Here is a 15,217-nt window from a genome sequence, read left to right as displayed (position 1 = left end):
TCCTTTCTGGTGGCTGTAACAAAATACCACAGACTGGGTGGCTTACATACAAACAACAGAAATTTATTTCTCACAGGTCTGGAGGCTGGGAAGTTCAAGATCAAGGTGCCGGCAGATTCAGTATCTTGTGAAGGGCTGCCTCCTGGTTCACAGCTGGCACCTTCTCACTTCATGCATCCCCACCTAGTGGAAGGACTGAGGGGTTTCTCTCAGGACTCTTTCATTCATGCCATTCAATGAGGGCTCTGCCTCTGATCTAGTCACTTCCCAAAGGCCCCACTTCCTATTACTATCACCTTGGGGGTTAAGATTTCAACAAATGGATTTTGTGGAGACCCAACCATTTGAACCGAAACAATGTTGTTGCCAGGTGTGGTGGCTCACGCCTGTAATCCCAGCACTTTGGGAGGCTGAGGCAGGCAGATCACTTGAGGTCAGGAGTTCAAGACCATCCTGGCCAATATGGTGAAACCCTATCTCTACTAAAAATACAAAAATCAGCTGGGTGTGGTGGTGGGTGCCTGTATTCCTAGCTACTCAGGAGGCTGAGGCGGGAGAATCACTTGAATCTGGGAGGCAGAGGTTGTAGTGAGCCAGGATTGCACCATTGCACCCCAACCCCAGGGGACAGAGAAAGACTCCAGCTCAAAACAAAAACAAAAACAACACACACACACAAAAACAGTGTTGTATTTGATCACAGGAAGCCAGGCTGAGCTTCATACATGATGTCACTTCACCTGAGCTAAAAGGTATAAACAAAATAAAAACTTACAAATGCATTGGTTACTTTTCTATAGTAGGTATTATCCGATTGTATTTAGAAAAATTACTCTAGCTATTTTTCGGCTGGGTGCAGTGACTCATGCCTGTAATCCCAGCACTTTGGGAGGGCAAGGTGGGCAAATCACGAGGTCAGCAATTCGAGACCAGCCTAACCAACACAGTGAAACGCTGTCTCTACTAAAAATACAAAAAAAGAAAAAAAATAGCCGGGCATGGTGGCAGGCACCTATAATCCCAGCTACTCGGGAGGCTGAGGCAGGAGAATGGTGTGAACCTGGAAGGCGGCAGTTGCAGTGAGCTGAGATTGTGCCATTGCACGCCAGCCTGGGTGACAGAGCGAGTCTCTGTCTCATTAAAAAAAAAAAAAAAAAAAAGAAAGAAAAAGAAAAATTATTCTAGTTATTTAAAAAATTTTGTAATATTATAAACTCTCTCACTGCTATGTATTTTTCTTAAAGATAATTTTCATGGCTGTAGAACATTTCATCTCCTATATATTCTAAAGTCCTCCTAATGCTTCCCCAATATTTGGGTACTGAAGGTTGCACTTTCCACTCATTTCATCCCCTACCTCCATTTTTGGGTTTGTTCTTCCATTGTTGTCCATTTTTGCTCAGGCTGTTTCTTTGGCTTGGAAAGGCTCCAATCTTCCCTTTCTGTCTCCTTGTCTTAAGTCCTTCCCTTCTAGCGTAAGTCCTATCACCTTTCTCCCTTAAACTCTTTTGTCATGGAAAAGTAGAGATTGACCTTCATAATGAAGGATGGATTTCAAGAGGCTTATTTTCCCCGGAAGTGCTGACACAGTACCATCTTCACTAGCAGCAATGGCACTGCAGTACCAAAGGGCTCACAGACACTATTATTTCCTGGTGCTGTGCTTAGAAGAACAGTTTGTTTTAGAAAATGATAAGAGATAGCTCACATATATTATGTATTTTCTATATGTCTGCCATTATTCTAAGCATCTTATATACATTAAGTCATTTATCTTCATAACAAACCTATCAAGTGGATATTGTTAATACTCTTATTTTAGAAATGAGAAAATTGAGGTACAGAAGGGATAAGAAATTGCCCAAAGACACAGCTGGCAAGACTTGGGATTTGAATTCAGACAGTCTGGCACCACAGTCTGGGTGCTTAGCCAATGAAATAGAAGTGCAGTGAATTTGCGATGGCTCTTTATCTCCCTAGTCTCAACGTGGCCCTTAACATTTTCAGAGTATATGCAGAGGGATAGGGGCTGCTGAGCAGTGTTCTTCCCAGGAACATTGAGTCTATTCCTCTGTGTTGGAGAAATCTGGCTGGGGGCCACCGTGCTTTACAAAGAGGAGATTGGTAGGCAGATAAATTTGCTTTGTCCTTGATCATTCTCTGAATATGACGAGTTCAGAGGCATGACCAGGGCCATGGCAGAGTAGATTGAAAGCACTTGTGCCTTCTAGTCCTTAATCATCTCAGTGTCCCTAGTGCCAGCATAAAGTAGGCCATTACACATGGAGAAGGTATTGTGACACAATCACATCATAATGGCTAGGGTTTAATTAACTATCCCTCCCAGGCCTTCTCCCAGGAAGGAGTGGGGCTTCTTGCAACGGACCACATGGGAGTGAGGGTGGGGAGAGGAGATTCAGAGAGCCTTCTAAATGTGAGTATAATTACAAAACTGAGTCAGAAAGGGAATGAATGGTTTTGCCTTGCAGTTTAGAGAATGATGTAACCTCACAGTTCAGGAAGATGTTAAAAATTATCTCTGCTGGGCACGGTGACTCACACCTGTAACCCCAGCAGTTTGGGAGGCCAAGGTGGGCAGATTGCTTGAACTCAGGAGTTTAAGACCAGCCTGGACAACATGGCGAAAACCCATCTCTACAAAACATGAAAAAAAAAAAATTAGCTGGGCACATGGTGGCATGTGCCTGTGGTCCCAGCTACTCAGCAGGCTGGGATGGGAGGATGGCTTGAGCCTGGGAGGCGGAGGTTGCAGTGAGCCGAGATTGCACCATTGCACTCCAGCCTGGGTGACAGAGCCAGACCTTGTCTCAAAAAAAAAAAAAGTTATTTCTACCAGATACCCTTCCAGTGCCTGAATCCCCCTATGAATGCTCTGCTAAGCAAATGTCCAGCCCCTGCTTGTATACCTGCACCAATGGGGATCTCACTACCAGTCTGTTCCAGCTCTGTATGGCTCTGTTAGAAAGTTGGACATTTTGTGGAATGGAAATCTGTCTTCCTGTAGCTTCCACCAATTGGGTCTAATTATACCTATGGGATGCTAGAGAACAAGTTAGCTTCCTCTTCCATACAATAGTCCTACAGAAATTTGAATTCAATGATCATATCCACTCTGAGTTTTTCCTTTCAGGCCATATACTCACAGGTGCTTTAGTTGTGTCTCTTCTCACATGGTTTCACTAGTCATGTATGTGTCCACTGACTGCTTCCCACTTGGCTTAGAGCTCTTCAAGTAGAGAGTGCCAGCCCGCATCAGGGGAGAAGCATTCTTTCCATCCGTATTAGTCTGTTCTCATGCTATTGATAAAGACATACTCGAGACTGGGTAATTTATAAAGAAAAAGAGGTTTAATGGACTCACAGTTCCATGTGGCTGCAGAGGCCTCACAATCATGGCGGAAGGCGAAAGGCACATCCTACGTTGGCAGCAGGTGAAAGAGAGCTTGTGCAGGGAAACTCGCTTTCATAAAACCATCAGATCTCGTGAGGCTTATTCACTACCATGAGAACAACACAGAAAAGACCTGCCCCCATGATTCAATTACCTCCCACCAGGTCCCTCCCAGAACACATGGGAATTGTGGGAGCTGTGGTTCAAGATGAGATTTGGGTGGGGACACAGCCAAACCATATCACCCTCCTGGGAGACTCTGTCTGTAATGAGTGCCTAGGATCAGAAATTTTTGCTCTGACTTCTGAGGGGTTGCAGGGATTTTGGGTGAGTTTTGTTTTTACTCAGAAGAGGGCCAGAAAAACAAGGTCAGGCATGGTGGCTCATGCCTATAATCCCAGCACTTTGGGAGGCCAAGGTGGGAGGACTGCTTGAGGCCAGGAGTTCAAGACCACCCTGACCAACACAGCAAGACCATGTCTCTGTTAAAAAAAAAAAAAAATCAGAATTAATTAGGTTTCTACAGTTGATAAGAGATGATGACAGCTAATATTTTTCGAATGTTCACTACATGCCAGACACTGTGCTCAAAATTTAATATGAATTATATCATTTACTATTCAACAACCCTTGTAGGTGCTACTTTTATGATCCCTATTTCACAGCTAAAGAAGCTGAGGCTTAGAGAGGCCTTGGAGTCTTCCCAGGCTGGGTTGCAAATGCTAAGACTCAGGCCAGATATAGTAGCAGGGAGCAATGGGCAAAGATTTCGGACTTCAACAAATGGCAGCATTTGACTAGTGATTTTGCTCCAGAAAAAAACAGGTATAACAGGGAAAAGGGGAGTTGTGGTGAGAATAGGTCTTTTAAGGCCCCAAAGATCCAGAAGGAAAAAGAGCTGTGCAAGGGTAAAACAGGAGGACATGATGAGTAAGAGGGTAATTATTAGTAACAGCTACCACTTGTTAAATAATACTAGCCAGCATTTGACCTACATAATCCCCTTTAATCCTCACAGCAACCCTAAAAGGGAATTACTACTATTCTGATCGCTATGTTACCGACGAGGAAATTGAGGTTTAGCAAGGTGAAGTGACTCACCGAAGGCTACGCTGCTGGTAAGCAGCAACATCTGGATTTAAATTCAGACTGCTGACTCCATGCCGATGGCCCTATAGTGACTCCCAAAGGGGAAGACTGCTGGCAACACTGAAAGGAAGGAAATTTCTCTCCTAAGAGATGGAGGAATTTCAGAATATGCGAGGTAGCCCAGGGCTGCAGGCAATGCCTGGCACCACTCAGAGAAGATAGAGAACCTGGTTCTGGGAGAGACAGTTTCACCAGACTCTCTATATCAGCCTCTCTATGAGGCTATCCTAACTTGAGGTTTCCTCAGAAAGAGGTTCCTGGAGGCCCAGAGACCTCAATTGGATAAATGTCTATGACTAGATAGGCTTTTTAAGAATAAGAAACCTAGGTTTTGAAGTGGTGTTTTTACGCCTCTGTAGTTCTCTCCCCGACCCCCGCTTTTTGTAAACAATTTGCTTTCTCTCAGTTCAACGACTCTCAAGCTTAGCATTCATCAGAATCACCTAGAGGAAATGTTAAAACACAGATTTTTGGACTCTACTCCAAGAGTTCCTGATTCAGTAGGTCCAGGGATAAGGCCGGACAATTTGTACTTCTTAGAAGTTACCAGGAGATGTGGATTCAGCTGGTCCAGGGATCACATTTAAGAACAAATGCTTTATTTGCAAAACTACTTTTGAAAATTTCTAAATGGATTTGGCTGTGAAAAAAATAAGTACAGAAAAGGCAAAGGACTTGCCAATAGGCCAGAGGTACTGGGAGGGATTGGGTGGGAGACTTAGAGCCCAGCTCGGTAAGTGGCTGTGATGGGAGAACTTGTACAAACTGGGGAAGACAGAAGTCACAGTCAGAAGGAACTAGCTGTTCCCAGATGGGAACGAGGGGAAGCAAAAGGCCCAGGATGAGCTGGGCAGGAGAGCCAGACTGGCCAGAGACAGAGATTGGGTGAGGGCAGAAGTCAAATGGGGTAGAGATGTTGTCAAAAGCTGCAGTCTGCTGGCTGGGCTGCAGGAAAAGAACTCGGGAAGCTGGAGGCAAGGAGCCAGGAGTGAGCTCCTGGGGTGTGGGAGTTGTGACAGAGTCTGGTGATCACATTTCAGCTGCAACTCATTGTCCCCAAAAGCCTCTTTCTTCCTCCGGTGGTGCCTGTCAGTCATAAAGTGCCCAGGAATTGCCCTCTGACAGTAATGAGGTGAAGTCCTTGCAGCAAGAGAAGTGGGGACATCACCAAGTCCTGTTTCCTCCGCTTAGTGGTGGGTCCCATAGTGGCAAGCAGGGGCAGAGCCGGGAAGCACGCAGTCTGGTGATTAGACTTTAGAAGTTCTCCAATCCCCAGGCTGCATTTCTCCCTCATGGGAAACTGACTCAGCTGCAGTACACAGTGTGGAAGAATGACCTTTGTGGCTGCAGCAGTGGGCTAATGGCTGGGCACCTGGCTGCACTTGCTGTTCCTCATGGAGCTGGGAAAGGTTGAATAGGAGGCTCTCTTCTCTTGGTACTAAGAGATGGGCATCTCTTTGCAGGACTGCATGCCACTACTCCTTTCAGCTGGCGCACATAGGCCCACCCTGGACCCTGGCTTTCTAAGCACTACCCACCTAGCATTAGCCAAGTTCTTCTTTTCCCTTTCGTAACTTTCATTTCATTTCTTGAACATCTCTGTGCAGTTAAAAAAGGATATATTAAGTGCATACTATGTGGCAGACTCTGAGCTGGGGATACAGATATGGGGTAAAAGAAATTCAGCCCTCAAAAAAATCACAGTACAGTCAGAGGGATCCATGCAGAGATGTAATGACAACATTGTAGAATAAATAGTTTCTCAAACACAGAGCTCCTTCCCTCCACAAGGCCTTTGTATTTGTTGTTCTTACTGTCTAGAATGTTCTTCCCTAGATCCTTGTACAATTCATCTTCTCACTTTATACTCAGGCCATTTCCAAGAGAGACCTTCCTTGACGTTTCTATGAAAAATTAAACCCTCCCAATTCTCTGAATCCATTTGCCTTATTTATTTATTTATTTAGGAGCTGGGGTCTCACTCTGTTGCCCAGGCTGGAGTGCAGTGGTGTGATCTAGGCTCACTGCAACCTCTGCCTCCAGGACTCAAGTGATCCTCCCGCCTCAGCCTCCTGATTGGCTCTGGCTACAGGCTTGCAGCACCACATCTGGCAAATTTTTTTTTTTTTTTTAATTTCTGTAGAGACGCGGCTTTGCCATGTTGCCCAGGCTGGTCTCGAACTCCTGGACTCAAGCAATCCACCCTTTGGGCCTCCCAAAGTGCTGGGATTACAGGTGTGAGCCACCATGCCTGGCCTGATTTTTAATTTTAGCACTTATAACTACCTAGCACGTTAATTTTTTTTTTTTTGGTTGGCCTCCTATACTAGATTGTAAGCTCCGTGAGAAAAACAGGGCCTTGTCCACTACTGAATTTTGTTTGTAGAACTGGTACTCAGTACGTATTTCCCTTTTATTCATTCATCATAAATGACTGTCCAGTTGAACTTTTGTGAGCCTCTCCAGAGTCATCCAAATGGAAGATGAGGCCTCTCTGCTTGAGGAAGAACTTTTTCAAGCCTACTAAATTCCAGGCTTTCTAAAAATCTTCATTGCCGCCTCAGGTCACACTGAGCAGGTTCTAACTCCCCACTAAGATGACTATAATGGGCCTGGCACAGTGGGTCACACCTGTAATCATAGCACTTCGGGACGCTGAGGTGGGCAGGCTGCCTGAGTTTAGGAGTTCGAGACCATCCTGGGCAACATGGCTAGACCCAGTCTCTGCTAAAAGTACAAAAAATTAGCCAGGTGTGGTGGGTGCGCCTGTAATCCCAGCTACTCAGGAGGCTGAGGCACGAGAATTCCTGGAATCCGGGAGGCGGAGGTTGCAGTAAGACAAGATGGCACCACTGCACTCCAGCCTGGGTGACAGAGCGAGACTCCATCTCCAAATAATAATAATAATAATAATAATAATAATAAAAATTTACTCAGTACTAATATGTACCATACGTTATTTAATCCTCACAATCCTCTGCAAAGTCCGCATTATTTCTCTCATTTTACAGATGAAACAGGCTCAGGGAGAGTGACTTGCTCAAAATCATACAGGTAGCAAGGTGCCGGGGAGGGTGGGTGCGTCCCCGGGAAAACTGTGCCAGGCCCCAAAGCTCACATTAATCCCATAACCACGTTTCCGCCACTCTCATCCCTATATCCCCCCTCCCACGTTTCCACCACATCCCCTAAAGGCCTTTTCCCACATTTTCGCTACATCCCCATCCCAGCCCTTTTCCTTCCTTCGGACCGCTGGGTCCGCTGTAGCCTGGCTGCCCCTCTAAGGATAGCATGGGGAGGGGCTTCAGATGCGTGCTGGGTGGAGGGTAGGCTCATCTGTCTCCAGCACCAGACACTCTTTTCTTCCCGGATCCTCCCCACCGGTCGGCTGCTGGATGCCCAGTGGCCTATTTCAGGGCCGCAGAGACTGCTGTGGCTGGAGGAAAAAGGATGGGGGAAGGGACTGCAGCCTGCAGAAGCACTAGCGGGAGACCGACCCGCGGCGCTCCCCACCCTCCACCGCTACTTCCCGGGTGCAGTCGGCCACTGCGCGCAGGCGCGGGGTGCTCCTCAGCCCCTCCCTTCTGCGGGCCGCCCTTTCACCCTGGCAACCGCGGCGCGGCGACGGCGCGCGCGGGCTGGGCGCGGACGGGTGGGGCCGGGCGGTGCCGGTGCGGGCTGGGGCAGTGCAGTGAGTAGCGGTCTTGGGGTGTGCGATCTCGCTGAGCCTCCTCACACGGTTCGTCGTTTCGGGTTCAAGCCCAGCAGGCTTAGCCCCTCGCCATGGACTCCCAGAAAGTAAGCGGGGGAGGGGAGCCCGGGGCTACCGAGACAAGCCGGGCCGGCACAGGGTGGGCGGGGCGCCTGGGCCCGTGGGCTGTGGGTGCGCGGGTGGGCCTGGCCGGGCGTCCGGGCTGCTGCTGCGGAGGGCAAGGCCGCCCGGCCGCTCTTTGGGCGGGAGCGAAGAGGCGCCAGCACAGATGCGGGGACCGCGCCCGGTGACTCGGGCTGGCCTCTGCCCTGTGCTCTGTCCGGGGCCCTGACTCTTAAGGAAAAACAGGGAGCCATCCCCCTTTTAAAATCAGCCACTCTGCAATGCTTTAGGCCCGTTTTCATGCCCGCAGCCTGCGAGCGTGCTGGTGGGGGTGTATCTCTCCTCAGCAGATGAGGAAACCGAGGCACAGCCTTGTTTGGTGCCTCCCCGCTGACGCCGAAAGCTGGGGCTTTTTCCTCGACCAAGTCCCGTCTCAGCACCACGCTCTTTAGGTCAGGGACCCAATCTCCTTTGTACCGCCCACCCGCTCCCCTTCCCATGACTTTTCCTAAGTAGATCTTAGTGTTCGTTGAATGGAGGGAAAAGACTTCAATTGTTAGGGCAGCCGTCCCACTCTGACCAGTTGGTGTTGCTGGGCACAGTTACTTAGGGGTCGTCGTGGAATGTTTTATACTTTCCGAACAGTTGAGGAAAGGTTATATAATCGTAAAGGTTCGATTCAGGAGAAGTATTTGGAGAACAAAGCCAATGTCTTGAATACAGTTAGAAGTGAGTTATTCAGTCATAATCTCCATATGAAAATAACCACCCTGTTCTCTTTGTTAGACTATAACGTAATTGAAATATAGTGCAGGGTAGGAAAGAAAAAACGAGGAGTATTAATAATGTAGCAGGGAAAACAAAGACATATCTGGCTCTTCTTTTCTATTATTAGAAAGCACGGGAAAGACTTAGAACAGCGTTTTCTATAATTTTGTCTAGATTCACCTTCTTGATCACTTTGCTGAGGGCATGAGAGAATAGTGATGTGTTGAGCATTGATTATTATAGTATTTAACAAAAATGCACATGATTTCATTGTATGTGTTGGTCCTGAAACTCACCTTGGTATGCGTGACTATTCGTAAGACATTTAAAAATTACATTTTGTGTATTTTGGGTATGTATAGGTTTAAAATATTGTCTCTGCCTAAATTTGTAAAGCATCTCTCAGCTTATTAGATAAAAGTAATGGTATTTGAATGGACATTAGCAGAGGTCAAGTTAAGGAGCCAAGTCCGGAGACATGGGTTCCAGGATGCTGTTTACTATCTCTGTGATAAGTAGCAAGTCACTTAACTGTGATTAATCTGTTTCCTCTTCTGTGCGCTAGAAGTAAGAGTATTTTATAGTGTCATAGTAAAAATCTGATAAAATAGTTTGTTCTGAAAACACAGTATTTTAAAGTTTACAAAGTATGAGCACTAAATCTGTGTCCCATAAAATAAAAAAAAAAAGGTGTTTTAATATGGATCATCATACTTTGTCAGGGATGCATTATTCCTCACTTTAATGAGGAATCAAGACTTGGAGGTTGTGACTCCTGGAAGGTCATGCTACTAGCCCTAAGGCTAAGATTTGGACCTATTTGTTCTCATTTCGAATGATGTGTTTGGGTACCTACAGGTTACCACATGCAGTTTCCTGAGAGGTAGCAAAGAATTAGCTTCTCTTTCTTATTAGTAGTAAAGTATCTTATTTGTGATATCTTTGAGAATCAAGTTCTCAATATTAGAAAATATGTTGAATTTCATTGATGGTACCGAATCTTTCTAATAAAAAAAAAAACCCACACTCTTTGGTTTATAGCTGTAAAAAGAATGTCCGAGGTTAATGTGCATTAACCAGTTCAGTGCTCTGAACCTGAGCTTCCTTTTCTCATATGAATTCCTGCAGAATCACAAGCCTCAAATAGTAATGATCTAAGCTGGATATTGTTCTCTTTAAATAAGACAGTAGTACACCCCAGACATTATTTTTAGAGACTATTTTCTGTTATGGAATGTACATTGAAAATAGTAGCAGGGGTAGTACCTCAGTCAGTAGAGTGTAAGAAAAATAGGTACTGGAAAGTGTGAGGAAGGCCTGAATATATACCTGAATGTTTGTTAGGCATTGGGATTTGGGCTTTACATTATTAAGAGGATGGCTCCGGAGCCAGGTCTGCGGTTCTACTATTTATAAGCTGTATGAGCTGGGGTAGTTTGCTCTGTCTCCATTTCTTCATCTGTAAAATAGAGATAACAATTGTACTTCTCTCACAGGATTATTGTGAGGATTGTGTTTTGTTTTGTTTTGTTTCTGAGACGGAGTTTTGCTCTTGTCGGCCAGGCTGGAGTGCAATGGTGCAATCTCGGCTCACTGCAATCTCTGCTTCCTGGGTTCAAGAGATTCTTGTGCCTCAGCCTCCTGAGTAGCTGGAATTACAGACGTCCCCCACCACACCTGGCTAATTTTTGTATTTTTAGTAGAGATGGGGTTTTACCATGATGGCCAGCTGGTCTCAAACTCCTGACCTCACTCAGGTGATCCGCCTGCCTCAGCCTCACAAAGCGCTGGAATTACAGGCTTGAGCCACCGTACCTGGTCTAGCGTTCATTTTTAAAAGCCACTTAACAATGCCTAGCATACAAAAATACTGTTAGCTACTGCTGTTAATTTAATAATCCTAACTTCAAATTAACTTTCTTCTTTTAAAATTCAGTGTAGACATTTTTCCTTTTTTTTTTTTTTTTTTTTTGAGATGGAGTCTCCCTCTGTCGCCCAGGCTGGAGTGCAGTGGTGCGATCTCGGCTCACTGCAAGCTCCGCCTCCGGGATTCACGCGATTCTCCTGCCTCAGCCTCCCGAGTAGCTGGGACTACAGGCGCCCGCCACCACGCCCGGCTAATTTTTTGTATTTTTAGTAGAGACGGGGTTTCACCGTGTTAGCCAGGATGGTCTCCATCTCCTGACCTCATGATCCCCCCGCCTCGGCCTCCCAAAGTGCTGGGATTACAGGCGTGAGCCACTGCGCCCGGCCCGACATTTTTACTTTTAAAGCATATTTTCTGCTGTTATATCTGTAAGAAACGATTCACATGGTGGTGCCAGAGAAGAGTTGTTAAATTCTAATAGGAAGAGGATTGGAAGTTCTGACTCATGCAGGCTGACAATAGAGGTTAACTAGACAGTCTTACAGAAGCTTGATGGTGGCTAGTCAACAAATGGATTAGCTTGACCAGCTGCTTTTTTGTCTGTGAAAATAACTTGAACTTCAGTGTTAATGTTAGCAACAGATGCTCTGTTTGAGTAGAGGAAGAAAACATAATAACCCCGGGTATGTAAGGCATACTGTTGGATACAGAAAACCACAGTATTAACTCCTGGAAATAAACAGAGGGGTTTTGTTTATATCGAGTTTCTGGGACGCTTTTGTGAACAGGATGTGTTATGGATAGGTGGCTTTTGTTTGATACTCAAACCTTTTGATTATGTCTTTAAACGGTTTTAAGATAAAATCCCGAAGGTTTCTTTACCTGATAAAATGTGCACGTTCAAAGAAAACATTGAAACAAATAAGACATTTGTACCTTTTTAGAATCTTGGAGCTTGAAATTTTATAGTTTAAGTTAAATTTTTGTACAGATTATTCACATGCATAGGGATCACTCTTTCTAAGAAAGGTACTTACTGTAGGAATATGAAAGGGTGGAGAGGAAGGGAGATGAGAGCCCAGAGGAAGGAATTCACCAAGAGCATGTATTGTCACTTGTTTGCTTTTCCCCACTATTTTTCCTGCATATTCTTCCTACTTGGAAAGGGGTAGTGAGTGACAGGTGAGGCTTGACTGGACAAAACTAGATTGGGGAGATTGAACTGAGCAGGAGGAGTTTTAAACATGACAACCTGCAACAAGTAGCCTATCTACACTCAGTTTCCTTATCCCAGTTTCCTGCTCCAAGCTATGTGCTATTCTTTGCCTTCCTCTTGTACCTTACCAGTTCCAAGAACCCCACCACACCCATAACCAACCAAGTGTTCCATGTTCCAGAATTACTCCTCAGTTAAAAAATAATTGTTTCCTGAGGAAAGAGAAATGAAATTTGACTATTGTTCTGCATCCAGTATTGTGTTGAACTGTCGCAACAGTTCTTATTCCTGTTGCACTGTTAGGGAAAATGAAGCCCAGGGAGGCTAAGTGTCTTGTTCAGAGTCACACAGCTAGCAAATAGTAGTCTGGATTCAAGCGAAGTTTTTCTTTACAACCCAAAGTTTTTTCATTACCACCGTTCTTGCCTGAATTATTTGCATTTCAATGGTGGTATGATTAAAGTAATTAAAACTTAAAATGTAACAGGGATAAGCCCCTATAAAGCAGGATTCCGTCCCTCCTCCTCTCCCCCCTCCTTCCCTGCCTCCCTCCCTTCCTTCCTTTCTCCCCCCTCTTCCCTACCTCCCTTCCTTCCTTCCTCTCTCCTTCCTTCCTTCCTCTCTTCTTCCTTCCTTCCCCTCCCTCCCTCTCTCTCTCCTTCCTTCCATTCTTTCCCTCCCTCCTTCCCTCCCTCCCTCCCTCCCTTTCTTCCTTCCTTCCTTCATCAGAGTCTCGCTGTCTTCCTCAGGCTGATGGCTCACCACGGCAATCTCTGCCTTCTGCACTCAAGCTATCCTCCCAGCTCAGCGTCCTGAGCATCTGGGACTACAGGTGCATGCCACCATATTGCCTGGCTAATTTTTGTGTTTTTTGTAGAGACAGGGTTTTGCCGTGTTGTCCAGGCTAGTCTTGAACTCTTGTGCTCAAACGATTGGCTCGCCTTGGCCTCCCAAAGTGTTGGGATTACAGGCATGAGCCATCACATCTGACCTAAAGTTGTTGTTGTTTGTTTTTTTTAAGAAGCTAAATAGTTGAAGTATAGTGAAAATAGTTGATAGATGATAAAGAACATGATTTAGGTAAAAACCTGGAATTCGGTCTCTCTTGTTGCCCCAAATAAAAATCACTATTGTTTTTTTTTGAGACAGAGTCTTGCTCTGTCGCCCAGGCTGGAGTGCGGTGGCGCAATCTTGGCTCACTGCAACCTCTGCTTCCTGGGTTCAAGCGATTCTTGTGTCTCAGCCTCCCTAGTACCTGGGATTATAGGCGCCTACCACCACACCCAACTAATTTTTAAAATTTTTAGTGGAGATGGGGTTTTGCCATGTTGGCCAGGGGGGTCTTGAACTCCTGCCTGACCTCAGATGACTCTCCCAAAGTGCTGGGATTACAGGCATGAGACACCTCGCACAGCCTAAAATCACTATTTTTATTGTGTGTGTGTATGTGTGTATGTGTGTGTCTATACATATCTCTCCCCTTTTTTCAACTCTTTTGAAGGAATGTCTTAGCTATCTAAAGTAGAACTGTGAGCAAGAAAGTAGAAATGGGCTGGGTGTGGTGGCTTATGCCTGTAATCCCAGCACTTTGGGAGGCTGAGGCAGGTGGATCATGAGGTGAGAAGATCGAGACCATCCTGACTAATACGGTGAAACCCCCGTCTCTACTAAAAATACAAAAAATTAGCTGGGCATGATGGCGGGCACCTGTAGTCCCAGCTACTCGGAAGGCCGAGGCAGGAGAATGGCATGAACCCGGGCAGTGGAGCTTGCAGTGAGCCGAGATCACGCCACTGCACTCCAGCCTGGGCAACAGAGCAAGACTCTGTCTCAAAAAAAAAAAAAAAAAAAAAAAAAAAGAACACCATGTTGACATACTTACGACCATTATATGTAATACAGATATCTTCATTTTTCAACTGAACTTGGCAGTTTTTAAAAATTAGAAAGATAGTGAAGCAGACCTTTTTTATAAAAAAATTTAACATAGTGCTTGTTGGCAATGCTTGGCTAAATGTAAGCAGGATTATTCATGCAGTAAACACATATTGAATGTTTGCCATAGTGATAGATATTCCACTCTAACTTATGGTGGAAAATATTTTAAAGTTGGTGGATTTTATCTCCAGACTTTTAAAAATACGTTTTTCACCCTTTTTTGGCACTTATTCCCAGCCACAAGGTTCTGATAGAATCTGATTTCAGTTATTGATGCTTGTTAATTGCTATTAATTGCATTTTGAACTAATTTATTTAAAAAGTATTAACATAGCCAGTGTTTGCATTTCTATTGCATTATAAATATAGGTAATATAAGTTTATTGTAGGAAAATAGGAATATAAATAAAATGAAAATAAAATAAAAACCACTCAATTCTGCCACCCAGAGATAATCTCTTCAACATTTATATCACCATCTAGTTTTTTGATATGCATATAAAAACTTTTTAAAAATTACGGTATCATGCTATATATGCTGCTCTATAATTTGCATTTCACATAATTATGGATATTTTTCCATATTAATCATTCTACAATACTTTTAATTATTCAACAGAATTCTTTTGTATGCATGTTTTACTTGATTTTATTTAATCAGTACCCTTTTGTTGTATATTTCTGTTGATCCCAACCTTTTAATGTTATAAATGTCACAGATGAGCATCCTTGTAGCTGAGTCTCTGCTTACACCCTTAATTATTCACTTAGAATAAATTAGAAATAGAATTACTGAGTCAATGTATATATACTTTCAAAAATTGTATTTGATACGTATTGTCAAGTTGCCCTTGAGAAGGGTTGTTAGTTTATACTAATACTCCCATCTCCACTCCAATGCCACCTTCTTTAATTAAATGGTAGGACCTCTGGTTTCTTTAGCCGACTATGAGCCTCCTTGACTTTACTGGGTAAAACAGCCAGTTCAGAGGCCACTGAACATGGTTAAGGCTTCATTATCCTCTGGTGTGCTTTACATCCCTCAAATTCTAG

At 44.6% G+C, this 15,217-nt stretch overlaps 1 protein-coding gene across 4 annotated transcripts in view; it reads left to right on the top strand.

Annotated features, from left to right (window-relative positions):
- Positions 1-7,500: 7,500 nt before the first annotated feature.
- The window catches only part of FSD1L (fibronectin type III and SPRY domain containing 1 like), a 90,099-nt gene continuing 82,382 nt past the window's right edge, over positions 7,501-15,217 (top strand). For 3 of the 4 annotated variants that reach the window (XM_025360721.1, XM_025360720.1, XM_025360719.1), the window contains exon 1: positions 8,158-8,359. In XM_025360721.1, the coding sequence (XP_025216506.1) occupies positions 8,345-8,359 (15 nt within the window). In that variant the 5' untranslated portion in view covers positions 8,158-8,344. Of the gene's footprint in view, positions 8,360-15,217 lie in introns of all 4 variants that reach the window. The other variant, XM_025360723.1, reaches the window with a different exon arrangement.

The sequence above is a fragment of the Theropithecus gelada genome, chromosome 15, assembly GCF_003255815.1.
Source record: "Theropithecus gelada isolate Dixy chromosome 15, Tgel_1.0, whole genome shotgun sequence".
In the NCBI taxonomy this organism is placed as follows: Eukaryota; Metazoa; Chordata; class Mammalia; order Primates; family Cercopithecidae; genus Theropithecus; species Theropithecus gelada.
This window is presented reverse-complemented; position numbering and strand designations above follow the sequence as displayed.